The following is a 26,913-nucleotide window of genomic DNA, read 5'->3' as shown; positions in this document are numbered from 1 at the left end:
TTCAGTGTATGGGTCTTTCACCCCCTTGGTTAAATGTATTTCTAAAAATTTTATTGTTTGGGGTACTATTACAAGTGGGATTGCTTTCTTAGTTTCAAAATCATCTCACATCTGTTACAATGTCTATTACCAAAAAGATAAGAAATAATAAGGATGTGGAGAAAAGAGAACACTTGGACATTGTTGGGGGGACTGTAAATCGGTGTAGCCATAATGGAAAATAGTATAGCAGTCCCTCAAAAAATGAAAAATAGAACTACTGTTTGACCCAGCAATCCCATTTCTGGGTATATATATTCCAAGGAAATGGAATCAGTACTTTGAAGGCATATTTGTGCTCTCATGTTCCCTGTAACATTACCCATCAGAGCAAGACATGGAAATAACCTACAGATCTGTTGGCAGATGAATGGATAAAGAAAATGTATATATACTCATATATACTATGGAATATGATCATCCATAAAAAAGAAGGAAATTCTGCTCTTTGTGATAACAGGGATGAACATAGGAGGGCATTACACTAAGTGAAATAAGCCAGACACAGGAACTCAAATGCTGCATGGTATCACTTAATGGCAGTGGTCGGGGGAGGAAAAATGGGGAGATGGAGGTCAAATGGCACATAGTTTCAGTTATAAGATGAATCAGTCCTGAGAATCTCAGGTACAACACAGTGACAGCAGCTAATAATGGGGGCTGCACACGTGAAATCTGCTGATAGTAAATCTTAAGCACTCTCACCATGCACAAACAGAAGAGCTAACTGTGTGAGGTGATGGATGTGTTGTTCACTATCTTCCTGTTGGCAATCATTTCACAATATATATGTGTCTCAAATCATCACATTGTACACCTGCAATATATACAATTACATTTTGTCAATGATCTGCCAATAAAGTTGGGACAGATAAAAGAACCCAAGGGGCGAATGTAAACACATGATGGCATTTTACTGTGGTAAAATTACAGCTTCAACACTTTAGTGATTGAAAATATCACAACCAACCAAATTGCTTGTTGGAACATTAACAGGCTACTCCAATAAAATATCACACGTTTCCTAGAGGAACACTGTGGTCAACTAGTCACTCATACTGCAGTTGTTTTTTTTTTCTTTTTAAAGATCTTATTTATTTGAGGGGCGCCTGGTTGGCTCAGTGGGTTAAAGCCTCTGCCTTCGGCTCAGGTCATGATCCCAGTGTCCTGGGATCGAGCCCCACATCGGGCTGTCTGCTCCGCAGAGAGCCTGCTTCCTCCTCTCTCTCTCTGCCTGCCTCTCTGCCTACTTGTGATCTCTGTATGTCAAATAAATAAATAAAATCTTTAAAAAAAAATAAATCTTATTTATTTGACAGGGAGAAACACAGAGAAAGAGGGAACACAAGCAGGGGGAGTGGGAGAGGGAGAAGCAGGCTTCCCGCTGAGAAGGGAGCCTGATGCGGGGCTCGAACCCAGGACCTTGGGACCATGACCTAAGCCAAAGGCAGATGCTTAATCACTGAGCTACCTAGGCAACCCCATACTGCAGTTTTTTAAACCTAAATTATTTCTTCCCTTATTGATCTTTCTAGTCCCTAATATACTGATCCAGTGATATACCTTCTTTCATTAAAAAAAAAAACAATTCTCTCCAACTTACTTTCAAATGATGACTTCAAAGCTATCCCAGAATGTTGTTTTCCCTGAAGTTCCTGAGATGAAGACCGTGTATCTCCCTGCATGTCCTGAAGACACCTCAGACTCACTCTTCCCTTTAAATCTATTCCTTCTTCCACTCTTCTTGATTAACAGTATTATCATTCACCTCGTCCCCAAACTAGAAACAGCCACAAATAGCCCTTTACTCAACACACTGGCTGTGGACTCCTCGACTCGCAGTATCCAGTACAGGTAACGCAGCTCATGCTTGACCTTGCCTTAAGTAACTGAGAGGCAGTAGGTAAGAGAGAGAACTCAGTACTGGTTGAGGTAAAGTTATCCAGTTATTTGTCAGCAAAAGCAAAATAAATCCTAGTGTTTTCTTACTCTGTGTAAGAAATCCTAGTGGTTTCTTACTCTGTGTAAACGGTACCTGTACCGTTTCAATACAGTAACATTTCACATGGAAAAGTAACTTCTAGAACTCACAGCCCAAACCAGTAACAAATAATTAGTAACTGTATGGCATTACTCGGCATTATTCTGAAGGATGTGGGATTTCTTCCTAGCACCTGTGTAAAATCCAATGATCACCTGAAAACTTTGGCTAACAGCTTTTATAGCATGAGCACTTTTGACATTTTTTTCTTACCATTGCTTTGGGACCATCTGTTCAGATGATAATACATCTTCTTCAACTTATATAATAATGAGTGTTGAAGTATGAGCTATATATTTAATATTGTCTTGTAAGTATCAAGTGTTTTACCAAATAATACGTACGGATTGAATCGTCTCTACTCCTCCCAAATGTCTTTGGGGGGAGCCCTAACTCTCAATGTCATTGCATTGGAGGCAGGGTCTTTAGGAGGTAGTTAGAGTTAAATGAGGTCATAAGGATGGGGCTCTGATCCGAAAGAGAGAGGTAACTCCCCTCTCCCTGTCCTGCACAGACACAGAAAAAAAGGCCATGTGAGGACATGGGAAGAAAGTCCTCACTAGGAACCGAAATGGCTGGGACCTTCATCTAGGACCTCTATCCTCTAGAACTGTGGAAAAAATAAGTGTTGTTGTTGACGCTGCCCAGTGTCTAGCATACTCTGTGACAGTCCAAGCTAAGACAGACTAAATCAAATCTGTGGGGTATGATATGCTTTCTTGGATTCTTCTCTGGGCTGCATTAGCTGATAATTATCCCAATTATATTTTGGTAGTAGGCTACTCACCCTGCATGCTTGTAGCCCAGAACTTCATACCTCTTTACATCTAGCTAGAGTTTCTTCCAAGAGTTCAAGGAACTATCTTATTGTGAGTCACAAAGATGAGTGTATGGGAATGTAATAGAACTCCTGGCTTCGTGTTTAAGTGTTTGGCAAAAGAAAGTCACTGCAACTAAATGCAGTGTGGTTTCCTGAACTGAATCCTGAAAGAGGACATTAGTGGAAAAGCTGGTGAAATCCAAATAAGGTATAGATTGTAGTTAATGGTTACGTTCCTATATCAGCTTCTTATTTAAGACAAATGTCCTAGGTGCTGTAAGATGTTAACACTGAGGGAACTGGGTGTAGGGTATTGGGACCTCTTTGTACTGTCTTTGCAACTTTTCTGTTAAGTCTAAAGTGATTCCAAAACGAAAGAGCTTATTTAAAAGAAAACCACTGGGGTGCCTGGGTGGCTCAGTGGGTTAAAGTCTCTGCCTTTGGCCTAGGTCATGATCTCAGGGTCTTGGGATCAAGCCCTGCATCGGGCTTTCTGCTCAACAGGTAGCCTGCTTCCCCCTCTCTCTCTGCTTGCCTCTCTGCCTATTTGTAATCTGTCAAATAAATAAATAATATCTTAAAAAAAAAAAAGAAACCCACAGCTTTCACGAGTTGATCTTGTAAGTTATGCATTTAAATATGAAAGAAATTTAAGCTAATGAAATACAATCTGATCTGTTCTTATACATTAGAGTTTGGGGTTAGGATTTTATTTGCCAAAAGGCCTTTACCACTAAAATAAGGTCTAAAGACCAGCAACCAATAGAGTGAGGTCCATACTCTTCGGCTGTACCATGTGAGAAAAAGAGCAAAGGACCGGGAGCCAGACGGACTTGAGACGGACTTGGGGCCCATCACTTCCTGTACAACTTGGGCAAGCTAGTGTGATTTTGAGCCTCAGTCTTCATGCCGGCAAAACAATACGGAAGATACTCAATACAAGCGAGCTGGCTGGCTGTCCACGGTCTCCCAGGTCCTTGGGTCACCAGGCTTGCCCTTCCCCTTCAGCAGGGCCGCTCGTGGCACACCTCTCGCTTGCCAGGCCTGCTCACTGCTCTCGCTCTTGCCAAGATCATTCTTTCTCTGAGACATCTTTCTGGATGTTTTGCATCTGGCCAACTTCTGCACATCCTTGAAGATTCAGCTCCACTATCACTCAAAGACTTAACCAGATTCCCCCAGGGGAGGATGTACTGTGTTCTGAATCGTTTCTCAACCATCTTTGTTCTTTCAAAAAGGATGGGAGGCAGTCCTAAACAGTCTGTCACTTACTCTACCCTCCCAGCTCTTCTGAGAGGCTTCTATAGCTCAACACAGCATGCTCCCCTCCTTCTGTGCCCCTCCCCTCTACCACACCATAGAATCCTCAGGAATGAGGACAAGCTCCTGTTCCTGTCTCTCCATCTACCATCTGACACGCAGCAGGCCCTCTGTCTGCAAATGACTGACTTTTGCCCAGGAAATGAACCACTTTCTCTTTCTGTGTTTACTATTTATTACACATAAAACATTTTATGAAATACATGGTAGGCTTCTATTTAAACAACTTTACATAAGAATTTCCTAGGCAGCTAGTATTTTAAGTGTAAGATGAACTGTTTTGACTATTCCTTCCTAAAAACTCCTGGCACACTCAGGGGCTGCTCAGGTCACAAGCACTGCTTGGTACTTTGTATCTTCTACAGAGGGTAATATTTTAATACCCAGATGCCCAAGAACCTAAGTGCTCATGAAAAGCTAGGCATTAAAACATTTTCAGGTACGATAGTTCTCTTTAAGTTTTAAAGGCTATTCCTTTGAGGAACTTTCACCAGATCTTGGGGCAGAATTCAGATGGTATTCAGAGAAAAGAGCCTTTATGTCCATATAGTTTTAGAAGTAGAGGTTATTCCTCTTTCAAAGGTGAAGGACCGAAGGTGTTAAAATCACATCTACAATGTGGACGACACAGCCTCTCATCAGCTAGGCCTGCTTTCTGCCGGGCTCTCTGGGAAGGTGCTCCACAGCCCGTAGCATGTCAAGACCACAGCATGGCCGGGATCCTCATGGGAGTCAGGCTGGACAGACAGGCGGCTACTTCCTCAGATACAAGTCCTGTGACTCTGGGGGATGGGAGGCCCACAGCATGTGTCGTCTACGCATGCTCGGGAGCTATGGGACCTCTGCCACCGCACCCAGGAACACTCAGAGGCCGGGGGGCTGAGCGCAGCACACAACAAAGAAGTGGAAAAGAGAAGACGGGTCTCTCTGGGGTTGAGACACTGCCGGCTGACATCGGCGTCATGTGACCACTGAGGCATCCTCTGACCCCTGGATGGTGGCCCTCATTAGCTTCACTCCAAGGTACAGAGCCCATGGATGAGTCTCTTGAAGTTCTTGAACTCCCCTACTGTCTCTGTACCAACCTTATGGCCCCACTGTCAGTCTCACGATGTGCCTTTCCTTTGTTTGTAAATGGCAGCTGAGCAGTGGCAGTTGGTCACTGGACAGGGTGAGAGCACAGTTTAAGGAGCCAGCCGAGGAAAGAGTCCAGTGAAGACCAATGCAGTGGGAGTCTGAGAGTGTCCACTAGCTCTGCGTTCAAAAAGTACATGTGCGCACAGTCTGTAATGTTTTACCCGAGGAATGGTCATTTATGAGTGCACAGAAAGAAGACAAAGGTTCTGTACCAACATGTTAACATTGTTTCTTCTTAAGCACAGGGCCTCGCAATTTTTACATTCTCGTGTTTTGGTTTGTTATCACCTAAAATTTCTACCACAGACATGTAATTTTTGTAATTTATAAAGGTCATTTTGAGGGGCACCCAGCTGGCTCAATTGGTAGAGTGTACAACTCTTGATCTCAGGATCGTAAGTTTGAGTCCCGTGTTGGGTATAGAGATAGCTTTAAAAATAGATAGGGGCGCCTGGGTGGCTCAGTGGGTTAAAGCCTCTGCCTTTGGCTCAGGTCATGATCTCAGGGTCCTGGGATCAAGCCCCGCATCAGGCTTTCTGCTTGGCGGGGAGCCTGCTTCCCTTCCTCTCTCTGCCTGCCTCTCTGCCTGCTTGTGATCTCTGTCTGTCAAATAAATAAAATCTTAAAAAAAAAAAACACAACAACTCCAGATCCCTTTATTACCTGCTCCCCCTGGCACCCCCGGACACCTTATTTTGGACGTCCCCTGCATACTTGGCATGAATAACACAAAGTTCAGCATTTTCTTCCCTGCACCTGTTGCTATGGTGTATTTCTTATCTCTGTTAAGAGCAGCACCCTGTTACGAGTTAAAACAAGCAAGCAAACAACAACTACACACACATACTCACTCACACACACCCCTCCCACAGAACGCAACTGGGTGTTACTTTTTGATTTCTCCACTCTCCTCCCTCTGCTATACCCAGTCAGTTTCCAGGTTCTTCTGTAGGTTTTACAACTAAATCTCTCAAATGAGTCTTCTTTCCTCTCCACCTTCAAGTATGGACATACTCGTCTCTCTTGGGTTACATGCTAATAGTCTCCTAAACCAGCAGCAGAGTTCTGGAGCAGAAATTTTTCTGGGTCAGATTTCCTTATTATTGTCCAGACTTCTGCATCTTTTTACTCTATTCCACTCAACGATAATTTGCAATCCCATTTACAGTAGGACACACGGCCTTTATCTTTCCAATAGCTGATGAACTGAATTCGACAATGTCAGGTTTTTGCTTGTCCTGCTAATGAGGGAGGGTCCAAATACCTTCAATGGGGTGGAGAAGTCTCCAGCAGAGTCTGGACCCTCCATGATCAGCAGCCAAGGGTCAACAGTGGCCAAGAGCTCTCAGTGAGAGGCTGGCAGAGGTCCTCCAGACCCTATCTCCAAGAACAAAGCAAAGACAACAGGGGGAAGCCAACTTGCCCTGTTTGCCTAGTCTGAGTCTCTGTTGTGTGATATGGATTCCTATACAGGGAGGGGATACAGTTGGGGGCTCCTTGTTCAGGATGTCCATTTTTTTTTAAGGTTTTATTTATTTGACAGAGAGAGCGATCACAAGTAGACAGAGAGGTAGAGAGAAAGGGGGAAACAGGCCCCCCACTGAGCAGGGAAACTGATTCGGGATTTGATCCCAGGACTCTGAGATCATGACCCGAGCCAAAGGCAGAGGCCCAACCCACTAAGCCACCCATTGGGATGTCCATTTTATCACCCCATTGGGATGTCCATTTTATCACCAGGCTGAAGACACCTATGGCTCTAGTTCTCCTGGGGGTCCAGCTGGACACTGGCATGTTGATAAACTCTCCTAAAATTCAGTGAGCAAAAATCCCTGTGTATTTTGGGGTGGTTATTCAAAGGTTCAAGGGGGCCAGGGGTGAGGGAAAGGGGCCTGGTACAGATAACAATTTTCTTCCCTCTGGCCTCACTGTTTTTCAACCTTATGGTTGCTAAGGTGATTTTCTACTTGAGACAAAGGAGACCCTGTCCATTCCCTGCTTGTCCTCAAAATGAAGTCCACACTCCTTAGCCTGCCACTCTAGGCCTTTCTTTGTAACTTCATCTTTTGGCTTCTCCTGCAATTTAGACCCCAGCCATTCCAAACTCATGCCATTTCTTGAATGTTCCATGCTTTTTTGAGCCGCTGCCTAGAATGCCCTCTTCGCTCACATGTCCACCTAGAAATTTTTTACTCTAAACTGGAAACAATGCTCAAAAATCCACTGCTTTGTGAAGCCATCTTGGCTCTTGTGGAAGCTCCTCTCCTACCGCCAACCCAGGGAGATGCTACTTCTCTCTCCTCCCGAATACTCCCTCACCTTGGGAGGACTTCTGTAACTGCAGGTGGCCCCATGCACTGTGTGAGTTACGTGCCCACCTGCTCTGACTTCCCCGGGGCAGGATCAGCATCTCTCCCATCTTTACACACCTGCCACCTGGCACACAGCCGTTCCTCGACAAAGAGGAGCCAGATGAAGATAGATGGCCCTGCAGGCAATAGGAAAAGAAAGGAAAGGGGCTTAAAGGGAGCTTCATCTCCTTAAGCATGTTTCGGGCCAGCATCAAAGTTGGGTCAGGGCACAGCTTAAAAGCTGGTCATGGAATAAAGGGACATGGTGACGGGACACTGACTTTCTAAGCATTCTGGACCAGGGCTTGGGAGAGCTGAGAGAAACTGATCATTTAGGTAAATATGCCACTGCCCAAGGCAGCTAGGTGGGGGTACCAACAAGACTACAAAATCTTGTATTAGCCTCAGAGAGCAGAAACATCTGCTAAAGCCACAGCAGGCAGGCAGGCCAAGTTCAGCAACGGGTTAGCCAGGACAGCCCTGTGACCAACGGAAAGGGCCACAGAGGGGGAAGAATCAATCATCCGTGCAAAGAGGATCGGGGGGACTAGCAGCAACAGGGGGGGTTCCAAAGCTCAGGGGAGCCAGATGTCAGCAACCCAGCCAGGAGCGGCAGCAGGCCCCTCCTCTGCCCCTTCCAGTCCAGGCCTTCGCTGCCTCGAAAACTCCTTCACGGCTTCGGAGCCCATTGGCTGTCAGAGCCTGAGAACTTAGGGAGTTTTTCTCCTTTTCTCTGAGGACTTCAAGGTTTTAACAGTAAGGTTCAGCTAGCTCCCCACTCGCACAATGAAACAGCTTGAAAGGAAAGAGATAATTCACTTGCCAGCCAACATCTCTGTTGAAAGAGTTTTCTTTTTCATATCAACACTTCCATGAATTCCGAATGGGATCAACTCTTTGCTACACAGCTGGACGTTAACAAAACATCAACACTCTGACAACCTGCTGGGGTCAGAAAGGAACATCTTAAAACTCTTTGGACTCCACGTTAAGACAGGCTTCCAATCCCAATCTTTGATCTCTATTATAAAGCAGTACCAATAAAATATTGTAGAGATTTATGGGCGAACTTTCATTTGAGCTGTTTCACACCTAAAATAACACGGGCGCTGGGGCCAACAGGCAGACAATTTAGCTTCAGGTTTCAACTGTTTAGGGTTTCTTTGACTTTTAAAACTTAACTCATTTTTAAAAATTACTTTACATTTCACAGTTTCATTGTATTTCCCTCTCGGGGAAGACAGGAGATGTTTAACTGGGTAGATGTCATGACCTTCTGAGAAGGACAGGCCTAAACTCAGGTAGACGCTTATCCCCTTAATGAACAGATGCCTGATTTTTGTCAAAAAGAAAGAGTGTGGGGGCACCTGGGTGGCTCAGGTGGGTTAAGCCGCTGCCTTCAGCTCAGGTCATGGTCTCAGGGTCCTGGGATCGAGCCCAACATCAGGCTCTTTGCTCAGCAGGGAGCTTGCTTCCCCCTCTCTCTCTCTGCCTGCTTCTCTGCCTACCTGTGATCTTTCTCTGTCAAATAAATAAATAAAATCTTAAAAACAAAAAAAAAAAAAAAAAAAAAGAAAGAGTGTGTCCTTTTCATGGGACTTAAATGGACACTATTTCAATTTATCTTTTCTCCTGAGTATACTTTATGGTTAATGAAAATAACCAAATACTTATTACTGGGAGTAAAATCCCCCCAAAGAATTTCATTTTAAAGACAGTAAAATGAAATTTGGACCTAATATCAGTTTTATTGTGTAGTCCTGATCTGTGGGATAATTCCCCAAATCAAGCTTAGACTGTAATTCCAGTATCAGCTACTTACAAGCCAGTACCACTGAATGAAAACAAATTGGTGCCACATTCCCTCTAAGGTGGGAAACCAACCGGCTCCCCACCCCCAACACACACACCTCTCCTTTCATCTGATAAAGCTGGGAGAGATGATTCTGCCAAATGAGAAAGCAGAGAATCTGGAGGAAGAGGTAAGCAGCTCATCCAGCTTTTAAGAAGACCTTTATAGTCAAAGTAAAGTGAAAACAGCAGAAAAGTTCCTGGACACAGTCCTTTTTACAAAAATGAGTAGGAAGAAAGGTCAGAGCAGTGGTTCAAAAGAACCAGAATGCACAGCTGCTGCTGTCCAAGGTTGCGGGCTGGTGCCACTTGCTCCTGCCAACGTGGGGGCCGAGCCGGGCAGCAGGAGCCCGCAGTCACTCGGGGGCACACGGGCCCTTCCTCCATCCAGCTCCACACTTTCAGAGCTCAGGAGCAGAGCCCCAACTCTGCAGCCCTGAGAAGTCCTAGAACTGTGATAATCACGAACACAAAGTAGAGGAAAGAAAATGTGCTTTGTTATTTAACCCCATTTTATCTTTCCATTTTCTGATTTTGAAACATAATTCCTGGTTATAAAAAGAGAAAGCAAGAGCTAGGTAAGAGAAAATCACCTGCTTAGAAGAACCTCTAATTGTGTCCAAAATTCTTAAATATGTGAATCTGAAGAACAGAGTTATTAAACTTTTCTATATGGGGAGAGCAACTCATGTTTATTCACTTTCTGTGGTCTTAAAAGTTTTAGAGATTGCCATTTCTGTTTTTCTTTCCATCATAACATCATAGTTTGGTGGATAGAGGGGATTCTGGAGTCTGATCTCCCTTCTCTCAGAGGCCTTGGGCCAGACAAAGGCCAGAGTTGGTCAACTCCATTTTGGGGCAGGAGGTATGGACGGGATATCTTCAACCTGAGGTTATATTAAGTGTAAACAATGTACGAATGTCAGAGCTCTGTTCTCGGGAGAGCCAAGCTATGAGTGAGGGGCTTGGCTTTGGAGTGGTTCCTTTGTCTGCATAGGCCAGGGACCTATACATTTTTTTTTTTTTTTTAATTTGACAGACAGCGATCACAAGTAGGCAGAGAGACAGGCAGAGAGAGAGGGGGAAGGAGGCTCCCCGCCTAGCAGAGAGCCCGATTCGGGGCTCGATCCCAGGACCCTGGGATCATGACTTGAGCCGAAGGTAGAGGCTTTAACCCACTGAACCACCCAGGCGCCCCAGACCTATACTTCTATAAGGAGCCCGAGTGGAGGGAAAGTCATCGCCCAAAAAGCTTTCAAAATGAAAACATTTATATTTAAGTATAAAACACACACATACTAGTGCACAAGTCATAAAAGAAAAGTCTGTTCCCTTTCACTAAGTGAAAGCTCAGGTAATCAGGACCCAGATGCAGAATCGTGGGCAATCCCCCCGCACTTGGGCTCTCTAGTCCTACTGTGTGAATCCATAGGACTCACTTGTTCACGCTACCTTTGATGGGTAGGGAATAGTGCCTGTCTTTTTGGGTGGGATCTTACTGGTATTTTAATTTAAATTTCCCTGATAATGTATGATGTGGACCATCTTCTCACATGCATATTTGTCATCTGTAGATCTTCTCTGATGGAATCCTTTCTCGTCTCTGAGAAAGGGCAAGGCAGGAGCGGATTCCAGCAGGGGTGGAAATGTTTTCTCAAAAGGCATTTCAGGGGCGCCTGGGTGGCTCAGTGAGTTAAGCCTCTGCCTTCAGCTCAGGTCATAATCTTGGGCAGGCTCCCTGCTTGTTAGGGAGCCTGCTTCCCGTCCCCCCCCGCCTGCCTCTCTGCCTACTTGTGATCTCTCTCTCTCTCTGTCAAATAAATATTTTTTTAAAAAAGGCATTTCATCCTATTCTGTTGTCATGTGACAATGCCACAGACATTAAAATGCCACAGTATAGCAAGTGGCTGTATTGCAAAAATACGTCATAAAAACTGTGGCTGGCATGGGGTGAGTCTGCTGAGCCCGGCTTCGGAACAGTATTTTGAAAGCAGTTACCGTTCCTCATTTCTTTCTGAACTTGAGCACCTGTCTGACTTACTCAGGTGGCAGGGCCAGTCTGGAACCTGAGATGGGTCCCCGTGTCTTGCCATGATATGGTTCCTCTTGAATATATAAGGAAAACATGCAACCACCAAGGGCCAACACTTGCTGGAGCTCACGTTATAGGGAGAAAAAACCTGCTTTTTAAAGATCTCATTAGATGTGAGAAAAGATATTCAGACAAGGTTGCTATTTCTCATGACCTTTTTTTTGGGGGGGGGTAAGAAAAGAGAAACTATGGAAGCAGACCAAACAAGCTGTCCTTCAATTCCAGAAACTGGAGACGGATACTTACCTTCTGAACCAAATAGACGCTTGTAGCTCTCTCCGCAGCCACTTTATCCAGGGGGGATCCCTCAGGAACAAAGTAACTGACATCTGCGATGTGAACCCCCACTTCAAAGTTGCCTGTAAATGCAGAAGGAGGCTGATCAGTGTGGTGTGTAAAGCAAGGTCATCCCTCCCAGGAATCCCTCCTGGGACTGTGTGGCACTGTCGGAGGCCACGGGCCTCGAAGCGCGGATCACCATCTCCAGTCTTCCCGGGGATTCACATGGTTACTTTCCTTACTATATCCTAGCAGATGGTGAGATTTTTATCCTCAAGACACAACAATAACCATCTTCACAAGATGTTTCCTGCTTCTAAAGGCCTCTTGTGTTTGTAAACATCAGTGGACTTGCCAAAGCAGGCTCATTCTGGCTGGCAAAGGGACCCTTTCAGGGCACTAGAAAGGAGTGAGTCCCTGAATCCTGCAGACTCTGCTTCTAAGGATTTTCTGTCCATTCTGAGCACAGTCTTTTATGTTGAGCCCTGCACCTGGCCTTCCTACCTTGATTCTGCCCCTTCTTACCTAGCCCTGGAATCTTCTCAGTCAGGGATCTGGTGATGCCACTCCCCAGCCTTTTAAGCCATGTCCTTGCTTGGTCTCCCCACAACCTGCCTCGCCAGCCTTCAGTGCCCCCTCCCCGCCCCCCACATGTCTGCATGCAGCCATTATGGGAAACCTCCTTCCGCTCTCAGGACACAGCTTACCTCATCCCACTGACATATTTGCTTGGCTCATGGGTTTTTTTTAATGTTTGGGATCATTGCAATGGGACCTGCTTATCAAAATCCTTCTTAACCATACAAAGATCAATTCAAAGAGAATCTGGGAACAAGAAGAGATTCTCTGCCCTCTGTTTCTTCTACCTCCACACTCAAAGCACCTAATCCATGAATGAAGATGATTACCATGCTCTTTTCCTCAGAGCACTCATCTCTGCCAGATATCACAGTGTAACTTTATTGGCTTATAAGTTTACTGCCTGCCTCTCTTCCTACAATGTAAGCTCCAGCAAGGCAGAACCTTCTGTGTAAAGTTCACTGGTCTCGGCCCAGTACCTAGAAGAATGTCTGAAAAATGGCAGGCACTCAAGAAATACCTGTTGAGTGAATGAATTAACAATAGGCTTGTCTGCCTGTTGTCTTTTCCTGTCTGGTAGAAGACCTACTTTTTTCCCTTATAGAATTGCCCTGTCCCTTTCTGGTGGAGCAGGCCCTGCCCACCAGTTCTGCCAGAGAGATGGGCAGACGATGAAGGCTGATGGAATTACACTTAAAGTGGGGTTGAGGGGATGGTTAAGTTATAAATTTAGATTTACTTTTGAACATCCCACAAAGCAGATCTCAAATGCACACACACACTTACATATATATATATATATATATATATATATATATATATATATATATATATATATATGAGAATGGACAGAGCGGACAGAATACAAAAAAGAGTTCACATGTAAAGTAGGGGTACAGTGTAACAAGTGCGTCATGGGCAGACAGAGGCACACTGACGATACCAATACAAAGGTGAATTTGCTCAACTTTAAATATATGCTTGGGTGCTTGGATGGTTCGGCTGACTGAGCATCTAAATCTTGGTTTCAGCTTGGGTTATGGTCTCATCGTGAGATGGAGCCCTGCATCGGGCTCCACACTGAGCACGGAGTTGGCTTCAGATTCTCTCTCTCCCTCTCTCTCCCTCTTCCTCCACCACTCCTCTGCTCTTTCCCCCACTCACGTGCATGCACTCTCCCTCTCTAAAATAACTAAATAAAATCTTTAAATATATGCTTGATGTGATTCCACCATACCCTATCCTTGTTCATAGTAACTTCAGTGAAAGGGATCTCTGCTGGGACCCTGGACAGTAAGGACTGTTATAAGCCTGCAGCTGCCAGGGAAACATCTTTGTCACAAGATCATGCCAATATGGAAAATAACAGGTCTAGGCAATAAGGGGAGAATCATGATAGCCTCATTTGAACTCCAGGATCCAGCTGAACTTGTAACCAGTCTACCTATGGACTTGGCAGTTCACGAATCAATCAGTTCCCTTTCAGTTACGACTCCCAGGAAGAGTCCTGACTGATACCCAAGTTGACTCAGAAGAGCTTCTGAACACATCACTACTTGCTCCTGGCTGCCTAGATGATCAGTCCAAAAGTATCACACGTTTTATCTTTTATCTGCGAATTTCGTAGCCATTTATTATCCTCCTATTCCTTAATCTCTGGGGGACCCTTCTTCCTTCTGGTTTTTTTTTTTTTTTAAATGGAAAACAGTTTAAGCATGGGGTAGTTAAAGTAAGGGGTTCGGGGGACAGAACAGAATTTAAGATTCCCTATTCCTCATCTATAGGGACTACCCTCCCTACAGGGCAATCAGTGTTTTTTTTTTCTGCCTAGTCCTGTAACATGAATGCATTGGGGAAACCAAAGTCCGCGTCTAAGAGATCTCAGTGGCTGTGGGATAATATGATAGATCCCCTTCCCACAGACGAGAGGGGCGTTGGGAAAGCAGAGAGAAACCGGTGTGGCTCAGAGTTCAGCCGCCTCACTCTGAGAGCCACGCAGCTGTTGGGTCACTAAGAGCAGGGGCACCTGCCCTGCGATGATCGAGGAACTCAACCCTAAGAGGAAGTGGCCAAGAGTCTCAGACGGCTCAGCTTTCAATTTTGATATTACAAGTATCTAAAAACAACACTTAGGGAAGGTAAAATAAAGTGTCTTCTTTTGAAGTTAGAATTATAATGTATTAGCCTAACAGGTAAATATTGACTGAAGGAAAAGAGAGGATTATTACATCATGATATAAACCATAATTTTAAATTCGGTCTGTGTGTTGTTACTACACATGAACTTTCTGTCCTTAGTCAAAATTGACAAACTGACAAAGAGTTCATTACAGGAGATAAAACATGAAGGAGGCCAATCAAAACACATTTCAGAGGCTTAGATTTCACTCAGAATTCCCAGCAGAGCCTCTAAGACCTGCAAAGAGCAGCTCTCTTATTCTCCCCTTTGGACCGTCTTTTGTGGAAACCCTAAGTAAATATTTTATTACATGTATTTACATAATGTGAACTTGCAGAACTCTTGAGGTAGTGGCACTGAAGGTTTTATTCTATGAAGAGAAAATATAAATCCAAATGTTCTGTAGTATCTGCTGCCAAGACATAGGACCAACTCGGTATTTTAAAAAAAATACTGTCTTCCATATAAAAGGATGCTTAAAAAAATTTTTTTTTGTATATGAAAAAGTTTTCACCGACTGACTGGGGCTAAGGTAAGCCCTGAAAGTTCGGGAAAGCTGGGGAGGCAGAGGGAGGCACAGTCCCCGAGGCCGGCCATGGCTGGCTTGCCTTTGCTCAGTGCCCACAAACTTAAATGAATACAAATGCTCCTTGGAATGAACCTGAGAGGACATCAGAACTGCTGCATCCAAGGAAAACACAAATAGAAACGAAAGCAGCGGCTTAAAAACCACCTTGTCTAAGCCAGCCTCCCAGCCAGTTCAGCCCCTTTCCAACAGTGTCCCTGCCAGGTGGCCCCTGATGCATCATCCAGGGTGGGGCGCTCACGACCTGAAGTCACTTGCTCTACTTCTGAAGCGCTCTTGTCACTTCAGCAGGAACATGTGAAAGCGCTTTGTAATCAGTAACAGTTACTCCGACACAATGCTGACCATGACAATCACGAAAACGACAATACGGATGGCAGCAGTGGCTGCTGATTTACTGTCTTCCTCGTGCCTGGGGCTCCACAGATGTTCATCTCATTCTCACACAGGTGCATACAATGAATTTCACCGATGAATCATCTGAGGCTCAGAGAGATTCCAAGTCACTTGACCAAGGTTACCTGTCTAGGAAGTAATCACCCCTGGATGCAGACCCAGGTCCGATTCAGAGTCTCTGTTCCTTTTGTTACCTGCATCCCACTCACTCCAAGAAAAGATGATACAAGTCAATTTTTCGCCTCAGTGGCTCATAGCTCAAAATAGCTCCCTATCTCTAGGGAGACTCAACAGAAGCCATTTGTGGCCAGGGATTCAGAAATCCTATTGGTGACCTGTCCCAGCCTTGTCCCCAGTCACATCCCTGTCCCTGCAGTCTCTCCCCGTTCCCATGGCTATTCCCCTTCACCACTTGCAGTCTGGCGGTCCAGCAACTCTAAGTCATCAGCTCCAGGTCGACTTAATTGTGAGGCCTCAGGGTCCAACTGCCGCTGTCTAAGTGTCTAGCTGCCTTCCTCAGCCGTCAGTCCTCCTCAGCGGGCAGTGGTGGGACTGTCCACAGCAACTGAAAGGGCGGCACCATTGGTGCAGGTGGGGACCTCCCAGGCCACCCCTCCGAGGAGTGAGGAGTGCCACCAGGGCCTGCCAGACTTGGATCACTTGGATTCACTTTTACTCACTGCTGAGACCTGACAGTGCTGATGGGCTCTTCTTGACCCAGAAGGATGCTGCTTTTAACCCAGAATTTCAGGAACAATGCGGCCAAATGTATCTCATCACAAAATGGCTGCTTCAGTCTGGGTCACTAAGGGTCTTCATGCTGCTAAATCCAAACCTTTTTAGGCCTGACTTAACCTGACCTTACAGGGCATCTGAAGCCTAGTGATTTCTTCCTCCTTGACACACGCTTCCCTTGGCTTGAGCATGTCTGACAGTGTGACTGCTCCTTCCCAGGCTCCTCTTCCTCTCCTGTCCCTTACATGTTGGAGTGCCTCCAAGCTCGACCCTGAGCTGCTTTCTCTGGCAGTCCTACTCTCTCCCTGGATTGTCTCATGCCCTCCCAGGAGTTCAAGCATCATCTCTGTGCTTCAGTCTCCTTAATTCTGTGCCACCAGTCTAGACTTCTCTGAGCTCCAGACCAACATGCCCCTCAACTGTCCCACGGGTACCTCACACTCACACCTCCGAAAGTCCCTACCCCTGGCAAAACCATGTCTCTTCCTGTGCTCTCCACCCCAGGAAGTGGGAGCACCTTCACTAAAGCAAAAGGGGTACCACTCTGTTTCTCTTCTCGACACCTCCTGCTGGCCCCGCAGACCATTGCATAAAGCCCACTCCCTCCAGCAGGCTTTCCCTGATGATCCAGACCGTCCTCTGTGTCTTCCCCCAGCATCTGACACTCTCCCTGCACCACCACCCAGCCCGCCCCCCTCACAGGGCTAAGGTCACAAGGTATCTCCCCCATCCTCTGTCATCTGCACAAAGGGCAGGGAAAGGGCTGAGCACATAGTCAAGTGTCTGAGATCTCCTGAACAAATAAGAAAATAACCAAAAACAAGGCTAACTCGTTGCCACTCTAGGATGAAAGGGGTTGTCAGTGCTGCCTGGTCTAATGGTGCAGAGTCCTCCCCATACGAGGTCTTCCCAGAGTGAGACGGATCTATGTTTGCACACCTCAGGTGACTAAGGAATCACCACTTCTCAGCGTAATCCAGTCCATTCTCAGATAACCAAAATACGTCTTCCTACGGCTTCCACTTTTTGGCCCAGTTCTACCCCATGGGGCTGCCCAGAATGAACCCAACTCTTGCGAGAACAGCAACGTGGCTAGGAGAAATGAGTGCAAGGGCAGGTCCCTTCTAGCAGGGCTGGGCTCTGCTTTTGGGTTGCAACCGGCTTTGAAATATTTAGACAGCATGTGCCTCCCAGAGCTTCTCTCCTTCAGGCTAAATTACCATATTGGCTTGGCTTTAAGACACCTCATAATCCTCCATATCCTTCCCCAAACGTAGCCATTCAACAAACACTTATTACAATCCTACCAAATAGCAGGCACTTTTCCAGGCTACTGGGGACACAGAAGCAAACAAGATTGATAAGATCCCTTCTCTGTGGGGCGTATGTTCTAGTGGGGAGAGAAAGACAAGGAGCAAGCAAATAAATGGTAAGATTACTCAGGAAAGTGAAAAGGACTCTGAAGGAAGTAAAACAGGCTGAGGTGATGAGAATGCCTGGGGTCCATCTCAGATTTAGTTAAGAAAGGTCTCTCTGAGGAAACAAATGGAGACCTATATGTCTAAAAAGGACCTCCTCACATGATGACATGGGGAGAGAGGAGCTCAGATTCACCAGAGCAAAGGGTCAACGGTGGGAGCAAGTTGGCTACACTGAAGGTATAGAAAGAAGGGGAGTCCTGGAACCTAGGAGGCTAGTGAGGTAGCTGGGGCCCCGATGAGAGAGGCCTGCTGGGCCAGGATGAAGCACTTAGATTTTATCTCAAGGCCGGTGGGAAACCACTAGAGAACTATGAGCAGAGAAGTGAATATACCACCTTCACTGTCTCATTTTATCACCTCTTCATTCTGCCCATCGTGCTCCTGTGAATGCGGGTTCAGGTCGTGCTGAACTGAAAAGGAGCAAAGAAGAATGCATTCTCTTAGGAATGGTGTTCCTGAGCAAACAAATTCAAGCCACCTTGAATTTATGAAGTAATATGTTACGTTTGGTAGACAAACGTAGATGAGGAAAAGAAGCCTAACCAAGGAGTCACAGTGACAGATGCCACAGACACTGGGTTTCCTGTCTCACAGACTGGCCTCCATCCAGCCTATGTGACGAGAAAATGATGTTCTTGCTTGGATCACCCTCTTGACCCTGTGGCCAGTCTTCCCAACAACGTGAGCCTTAAGAGATAGAAAACTGTGTTCTTGAAAGCTCAGGAAGGGGAATTCAATGGAGAGAATGAAGAGAAAGGGACCGTGTCTGCTGTCCAGACTTGTCCAGCGGTGAAGGGCCTCCTTCAGAGCAGCCCATCCAGCCAGGGTGCGGGCCTGGCCTTAGTTTGGCCCCTGGCATTTCAGAGCCAGAGTCACAGCTGAGGACCAAATTGGGCTTGGATCACCTTGTAGCCACACAGTAAAGTCCGTTTTTTAGTTGGGGTAAGCAAATTCCCTCTCGCTTTGGTGGAAACACTGATTGGGTAAGAGAGACAACTCAAACTCTGACGTGTTCCAGTTCTGTGTGGTATCTGGTTTTGTAACACAAAAGCTGACCACTGGCACAGCAAGCCATGGCAGTACTCCATGGCCATGACGTGGCAACGGTCTGAAGATATTTCACAAACTTGAAAGGAGTCTAAGGGAAAAAATTCTGGGACAAGGAAATCTGAATGCAATGCAAGGCACCCATGCATGAGGAGGGGGCTGTATAAGAGGATTTCTCAGACCCTCCTGAAGGCCAGGATTTGAAGAGTCTGCAGATGATCTCTTTTAATTTTCCTTTTACCATCCATCAAAGGGTTAATGAGGACCTTTTGTTGCAAGCTCCTTGACTGGTGAGCTCACCTTCTGGAACTAAGCAGCTTAGAGAACCTTTTCCCTTCATTATTACAAAGGGCTCTATCAATCTGCAAGTACTCAACTCAACTGCCCACACAGCAATTTTTGTCATGTTCAATCTAATTCTCAGGAATCTAAGTTTAAATTTATATGAACAGCATGGAAGAGGAACACCCAGGTAGTAAATTCCACTTTTCCCCTTCCAAATGATTTGAGCAATGGCCTCCTTCATTAACAGGAAAGAGAATGCGGAGCTGAACTTGTGAGGCTGGCACACCCAAAGTCTGGGAATTTCCAGGCGTTTCAGGAGTGAGCGGGGAAAGCCCACGGCAGCTGGTCAGGCCTGGGATGGTGTGTGGAGCTCAGGCTTGTGCAAAGCTCTTGAGTGCAGGACGACAGGCATTTGGTCTTTTCCTTAATGCCAAAGGAGAGTGAAGTCAGAGGTGCCAAGAAGGACCTCTGAAGGTAGTTTCAAAGTTTGTAGGTTCAAATAATTAAGGGTGGAAATGGAGGTGGGGGGGAGAGGAGGGTGGATGGGATAAATTGGTCATGGTTTCAAGTTTGCCAGGTTGGGTGGTGGGAACAAGGAGTTTCATTATACTATTCTGTCTACTTCTGTGCATGTTCAAAATTCTCTATCCAAAAAAAAAAAAAAAAAAAAGTTTGCAGGGACTGAAGCCAAGGAAAGAAAAAAGTTTAAAAGGGAAAAACCCAGTTAAGTAAAACTAGCTACAAATTTTCAAAGACGGACAAGCCAACAGAGGCAGGAGAGGGTTACTGCCTGAGCAGAATTAAGATGTCCCCAGTGATGATTTCTGGAGGCCAAGGATATGGGGACTGTTCTTTTCTACATCATACACATTTGTAATGTTTCCAGCTTTCAAAAGCTGGAAAAGCAATAAAGATAAAAAGTATAAAATAAAAAATGCAAACCTGGCTTAAAAATGGAAAGAAATAAAAGAAATAAAAAAATAAAAAAGAAATAAAAGAAATAAAATGGAAAGAAATATGGTAACATATTTCTTGGTAACAATGGTTTTCTCTGACTGGTAGGATTATGAGTAAATTCGAACATTTCCATCATAAATAGATTGTTTAACAGTCTTTCTTTCTTTCTCTTTTCATTTCTTTCTTTCCTTTCCCTCCCTCCCACCGTCCCTCCATTCCTTCCTTCCTTCCTTCCTCTCTCTCTTTTAATCAAATACACCCACAACATGCTCTGTCCTTGCTCTGTCCTATCCTGTTTCCTGATTCCCCACCACACAGCAAGAGAAAGCAGCACTGGCTGGCCTGGGCAAGGGCAGTGAGCTGTCGCAGCTCACCTGACCGGTCTCTGGGCAGACAAGGGTGAAGAAAGCACTTTACAGGCTACTTCGATTAAAGGTGAGCTCAGGAATTGAAGCAGCACGGGCAGGCGTGTTCCTTCTACGTAAGAAACAACTATTTTCTCCACCAGAAATGTGACTCCAGTTTACAGCCGCAGCCTGTGGCTTCTGTCATCACTTTCCAGGTCCCGCGTGTGCGGCTAGCCCCAGGAACCAACACTTGCTCCCGCTTGTGGCGTGCAGGGAACACGTGCGCGATCCCACCAGACCATTTCCCACAGACACAGGTTTGAAAACCAGACTTGAGCATACTTCCACACCCCTCTGTGGGTTTTTCTATTTTAAAAAAGCCTCTCTACAAAATATAGTTCCTAGTCTCTAATAGACAGATTTAAAAGAGGTGTGCCATTTTCAGCGAGTTTTTTTTTAATTTTAATTTTATTGTGTTACGATAGTCACTATGCAGTCCTTCATTAGTTTCTGATGTAGTGTTCCATGATTCAGTGTTTGCGGAGAACACCCAGTGCTCCACGCAATCCGTAAAGAAATCTAAGCATCTTAGGGTATTTAAATGCCTGTTCGCTAAGCGCAACTGCTCCCAAAAACAGCTTAACCTGATCCCAGCCTTCCTTTCAGCTGAAATCAAAGCAGCCTTCATATTTACCTTGAATTTGGAGAGGCAATAGTTTCCAAAAGCTTTCTGTCCTGTAACAAAACCCCTTAATGGGTTTTCTCACATTCTGGAGAAGTTGTTTTAGTTTGTTATTTTTTTGTCATATCAAACTCGCTCTTTTTTTGGCCCTAATTACTCAGTTTCGCTAATTAACCTCTTTTGCACAAAGGAGAAACCATTTTCTAATTCCCCAAGTTAACTAGAAATTATGTAAGTTATTTATGCATGCTTATGAGCTTATGCTAGGGATTCACTTTACCGGTTGTCCCCCAACAATAGCGCACTGTTGCCTGTGCTTATATTAACTCATTTAATCCTCACAAGGCTGTGAGGCAGGTCTCTTCCTACAGACGAGGAAACAGGCCCAGGGAGGTCAGACACCTTGCATCAAGGTCTGGCTCCCAAGCCTAAGCCCTTGATTATTACCTTATGGGATCTGTGTCTTAGTATCAGATACCAGACTAATTTGTAATTGCTTCTTTCTTAACCCCTATAATGCTACAAGCACCCTCACTGTACCAGTTTTTAAAGGATCATACATTTACTTTGCAGAACACACACTTTAAGAGAGATAGGTAGAAGACAGTATGGTTTTCAACATAGCCAAAAGTGACTCCTTTATGGTGACAGTAAATATTCACTGAAATAAAGAAACCTGCAACCAGTGGTCACTTTCTATTTATGACTATCCATATATCAATTACAGGTTTCCCCCCCATATTTCAATTATAGTTTTAATTTAGTTTTCATATAAAGTATTTTGAATTGCTAAAATTTCCAGGTAACTGAATGCCAATGCTTTAATTATCAACCTTTAATGGTTTTAACACTTCTGGATGGAAATCCTCTACAAATGTATTATATATTTCCTTTTCTTAATAGCAGGGTATAATTCAATATTAATAACTTAGGGTCTTTAATATGAATATATCTTTTGTATTCTGCAATAGATGCTGATGTGGTAGAGTAGGGCAAAAATGTCCATTCCACAGGATGTACTCTCAAATTTACTTGTCACTTGTGTCACCAAAATGGAGTGAACACTGTTCAAATGCAAAAGCTCCTGGTTAATTACAACCACAATTCATCATTGATTGGACCTGGCACATAAAATATTCATGTTTCTCGATTAAAGGAATCTACTGCACAAAAATTCTATGGGGTAGGTACTATTAATTTTCAGGTTTTACAGGTGAAGACATTCAGGCTCAGACAGGTTAGATGACTTGCCCGATGTCGCCTAGTGACATTGGAGCCTGCATTAGAACGCTGCTGGACTTGACCATCAGTGTTTGTAACTATCGTACTACAGGGCAGTAAGGTCCAGCCATTTCCTGAGGAGTTTTAATCATCCCATGATGATCAGTCCCCTTGATTTCTTGTTCACTAGCAGCTCTACTGAGATTGAATTCACATATATGCCATTCACTCGTGCAAAGTGTGCAGTATAGTATATGCACAGTTAGGCCACCATCACCACCATCGATTTTGCTGTATTTTCACTTTTTTTCTTTTTTAAGATTTTATTTATTTATTTTTGAGAGAGAAAGAGAGACAGCATGAGCAGGGGAAAGGAGCAGAGGGAGAGGGAGAAGCAGACTCCCTGCTGAGCAGGGAGTCGTATGCAGGACTCAATGATCTGAGCTAAAGGCAGATGCTTAACTAGCTGAGCCATGCAGTGCCCCACCACCATCAATTTTAGAACATTTCATCACCCCCAAAAGAAACCGCACATCTGTTTTCAGTCATCTCCTACTTCTCCCCAAACTTCCCAGCCCTAGACCACCACTAATCTACTCTGTCTCTATAGATGTGGCTATTCTGGAAATCTCATGTACATGGAATGATATAGTATGCGGTCTTTTGTGATTGTTTTCTTTCTTTTCTTTCTTCTTTTTTTTTTTTTTTGTTTTTTTTTACCTAACAATGTTTTCTAGGTCTTTCCATCGTAGCATGTGTCAGTCTTCCATTTCTTTTTATGACTGAATAATGTTCCACTGTATGGAAATACCACATTTATTTAAGTATTCATGAGTTGACAGACATTTGGGTTGTTTCCACTTTTTTGTGTGCCCCTTCACTTCTTAAAATAAACTTTTTTAAAAAGATTTTTTAAAAGTAATCTCTACACCCAATGTGAGGCTTGAACTCACAACCCCAAGATCAAGAGTTGCATACTTTACCGACTGAGCCAGCCAGGCACTCCTAAAATAAACTTTTTATTGAGGCATAAAACACATAAAGTACATAAACTACAAGTGTACAGCTCAATGAATTTTTACAAAGTGAATACACTTAGGTAATCACTCCCCGGTTCAAGAAATAGAACATAACCAGAATTCCAGGAGTCTCTTTTGTGCCTTCCACTCAGACTTTACAACATCAAAGATAATTCCTTTCCTGACCTCTGCAATCTATAATCATAGATCAGTTCTGCCTGATTTGCATTTATATAAATGAATCCATTTGGTATGTACATTGTGTGTATATGGTGGGGGGTATCTGCCTTCTTTCGCTCCACATGGAGACTCATCCCTGTTATGTTTTGAATTTGCTCTGTACCAACACTGCTCCCTACTCCGTTGTAAGAGTAAACCACAATTTATCCATTTTACTGCCAACAGATACTTGGGCTGTTATCCAGCTCTCATGAATGATGCTTCCATGAATATTCTTGTCCCTATGTACTTGTTTCTGTTGCATATATATCTAAGAATGAAACTTCTGGGTTGTAAGTGTGGATCTATTCAGTTCTATTACATACTGTACAACTGTTTTCCAAAGTGGTGGCACCAAATTACATGCCTACTCTGTGTATGAGAGTTCTAATTGCTTCACACCCCCACTAACAATTGGTATTGTCAGCTTTCAAAAATTTTCAGCTATTAAGAACACCATAGTAACTCACTCTGGTTTCGATTTCCATTCTCCCTGTGGACTAATGATATTAAGCACTTTTCCTGTGCTTTTAAAAATTATTATATATACATCTGGATATGCATTTGATATTTTTATCAAATGATATTCTAAACCCTCTTTAATTTTCATCTTTTCTTATCAGTATAAGAGTAATATATGCCCATTTTTCTAATCTCTATATTTATATTTTGCAAAAATACAAAGTTTTAGAGAGAACAGAAAATAATTCTTTTTTAAATTAAAATTATCTATAACCCTCCCCCCCACACACACCTGTTGTTAACATTTTGGTATATTCCTTTTTTGTTCATGTTCTATACATAAACAAATGTTATTACAAAATTAACACCATGCTGTACAATTTAGAATCCTGCTTGTCTCAGTAGTTTGAATATTTATAAATAGAGTATTTTTTTTAGAAAGTGCCTGTTCAACTCTTCATATATTCTCAGTAGGAGTCCTTTGCTGGCCAAAGATGATCACAAATGCCTTCTCCTCTGTGGCTTGCTTTTTCATTATTTTAATGGTGTCTTTTGTTAAACTGAAGTTCTTAAATTTAATGAAAGCTAATTTATCACCCTTTTCCTTTAAGGTTAATGCTTTCTGTGTCCCACTGAAGTAATCTTTGCCTATCCAGGGTCATGAGGTTATTCTTCTATATTATCTTCTAGAAATATATGTTTTATCTTTCACACTTAGATCTATAAGCCATGTGGAATTGTCTTTTATAGAAGGTATGGCATAGAAATCACATTTCATTTTTTTTCCCCATGTAGATACCCAATCGATCCAGCATCCTTTTTCCATTACGCTGCAGTGATGCCTTTGTTGACAACCACATGACTCTATAGGGATGGGTCTGTTTCTGGATTCTCAGTTCTATTTCCACCTTGACTTGTGAACAGCAACTGAATATTTATTACTTCAGCACTACCTTACTAAAATTCCATCTCAATTTTAATCTTTCCATCTTATATTAATAATACAAAAAAAAATAATACCTTTCACTGAACACTTACTTTTTGTCTGGCACAGTTCTAAATGCCAGGGATTTATTTCATTTAATCTTCCCAGCAATTTTAAGTTGGGCATTATTATCTCCATCTTATAGACTGGGAAATGTGAGGCATGAAGTAGTTAATTCTTTCTTCTGGAATATGGACTGTGTCTTTTTCCATTTTGTTGACATACCACCTATTTTCATGGAGAAGCATCTGTAGCTCAAGCAACTTTAGGCAGTTACTGCTAGTATCTTTAAAGCAAGGTTGTGTTTTTGCAACAACAGGCATAAGAGGAGCTTTGTTCTTTTGGCTTTTCACATACTCAGAATTTTGAAACTAGATGACACCTGAAAAACTGTCTAGTCCAAACACTCATAGAGCTGAGGAAGGAGAATTTCAGAGAAACCACAGACATGCCCAAACTTACATTATGCAGTAGAAGCAAAGATAAGACAAGAACCCAGCTCTCCTGCTCTTACTCCAGTGCTCTCTCTGGTATACCAAAATTCCCTCTCATCATGCAATGAATGTGTTGGATCACTGAGACTCCTGAACCAGCTTCCAAGTTTACCTTGGTGCCAGATACTTGAGGATGCCTGACTCGTGGGTGCCAGATTATCTTGGCTTTAATGAGCAAGGAAACTGGAACCAATCAGCAGAGCTGGAAGCAGATGAACAGGCCACAGTCCAAACTTGGTTTAACAAGGTGCACTGAGACATCCATGAAAAAAGAGAATTTCTGAAGCCCAGACCCCACAGAAATCAGGCTAGCAAGATTTGAATGGAACATAGGAATAAGACTTAGAGGGGTGGAGCTGTCTCTCCACTTAATCTTTCCACTTAGATTCTGTGTCCTCAAAACAGGAACTCATTGGCAAGCATCCCAGAATCCCACTTCCATGCCAGAGTCCTCGCATGACTATTCAGTTACTTGGATTTTTTGAGTCAAGGTATGATTCAGTAAAAAATGACCATACAACAAGGAGAGTTAAAACTGTCCACTTATCAATGCCCCAGATGAATGGAGAAGACATGCACTTCCTTATGAGTCACTGGTTCTACAGAATTTCCCATTTTTTCTTCCCATGTTCACTTATCAAGGGTCATATTATGAAAATAAGGTTTGTCTGAGATCAAGTACTTAGATTACCTAGACTCTGCCTGAGGTCAGAATGCCCTCTGATGTGAGATTGCAAGAGGAATAAAAAATCAGTGTTTCAAAACCGAGATTAGAAAGGACTTCACATACAAGAGGAACGTAGGAATAATGGCATTGGAAATACCAGGCATCATGAAGTCAGAGACAAACCCAGAAATGTATTCAAGTAGAAAGGTGCCCTGAAGCAGAATTTTTCTTTTCCAAAATCTATAGAAGAGTTATCAGGGGTTTTCTTCTAGAACAAAAGAAACAGATTTTAAACATGGAAGTTTTTGTTTGGCTAAACTAAATGTTGCATATAGATCTTATATTTAAACTACATGTGCCCTATGTTTCGGGCTGATAGAGTAAACTTTCCTAATGAAATGTGATTTGCTTCTTATGGTGCAGTGATCGATATTTGGAAGGCCATCTCCTGGAAACATGGTGCTTCTAAGTCCAGCTGACTGAGGTGGATGAAGCAGGTAGAAACATAACCAATGCACTTAAGAGGATGGGGGTCGCGAGGGGCAGACCTGAATTCAGGGACTTAAATTCTGTCTGAGATGAACTCAAATTCCAAAAGACTGGGTAAGGCTAAAACAAGAAAACAACTAGAAGAGCAGCACC

At 43.7% G+C, this 26,913-nt stretch overlaps 1 protein-coding gene across 1 annotated transcript in view; it reads right to left on the bottom strand.

Moving 5' to 3' along the window:
- Nucleotides 1–26,913, bottom strand: part of DIS3L2 (DIS3 like 3'-5' exoribonuclease 2) — a 366,805-nt gene that overhangs the window by 95,043 nt on the left and 244,849 nt on the right. Inside the window, exon 11 of the mRNA XM_044241854.1 lies at nucleotides 11,898–12,010. Within this exon, the coding sequence (XP_044097789.1) occupies nucleotides 11,898–12,010 (113 nt within the window). The remainder of the gene's footprint in view (nucleotides 1–11,897; nucleotides 12,011–26,913) is intronic.

The sequence above is a fragment of the Neovison vison genome, chromosome 3 (genome assembly GCF_020171115.1).
Source record: "Neovison vison isolate M4711 chromosome 3, ASM_NN_V1, whole genome shotgun sequence".
Lineage (NCBI taxonomy): Eukaryota > Metazoa > Chordata > Mammalia > Carnivora > Mustelidae > Neogale > Neogale vison.
This window is presented reverse-complemented; position numbering and strand designations above follow the sequence as displayed.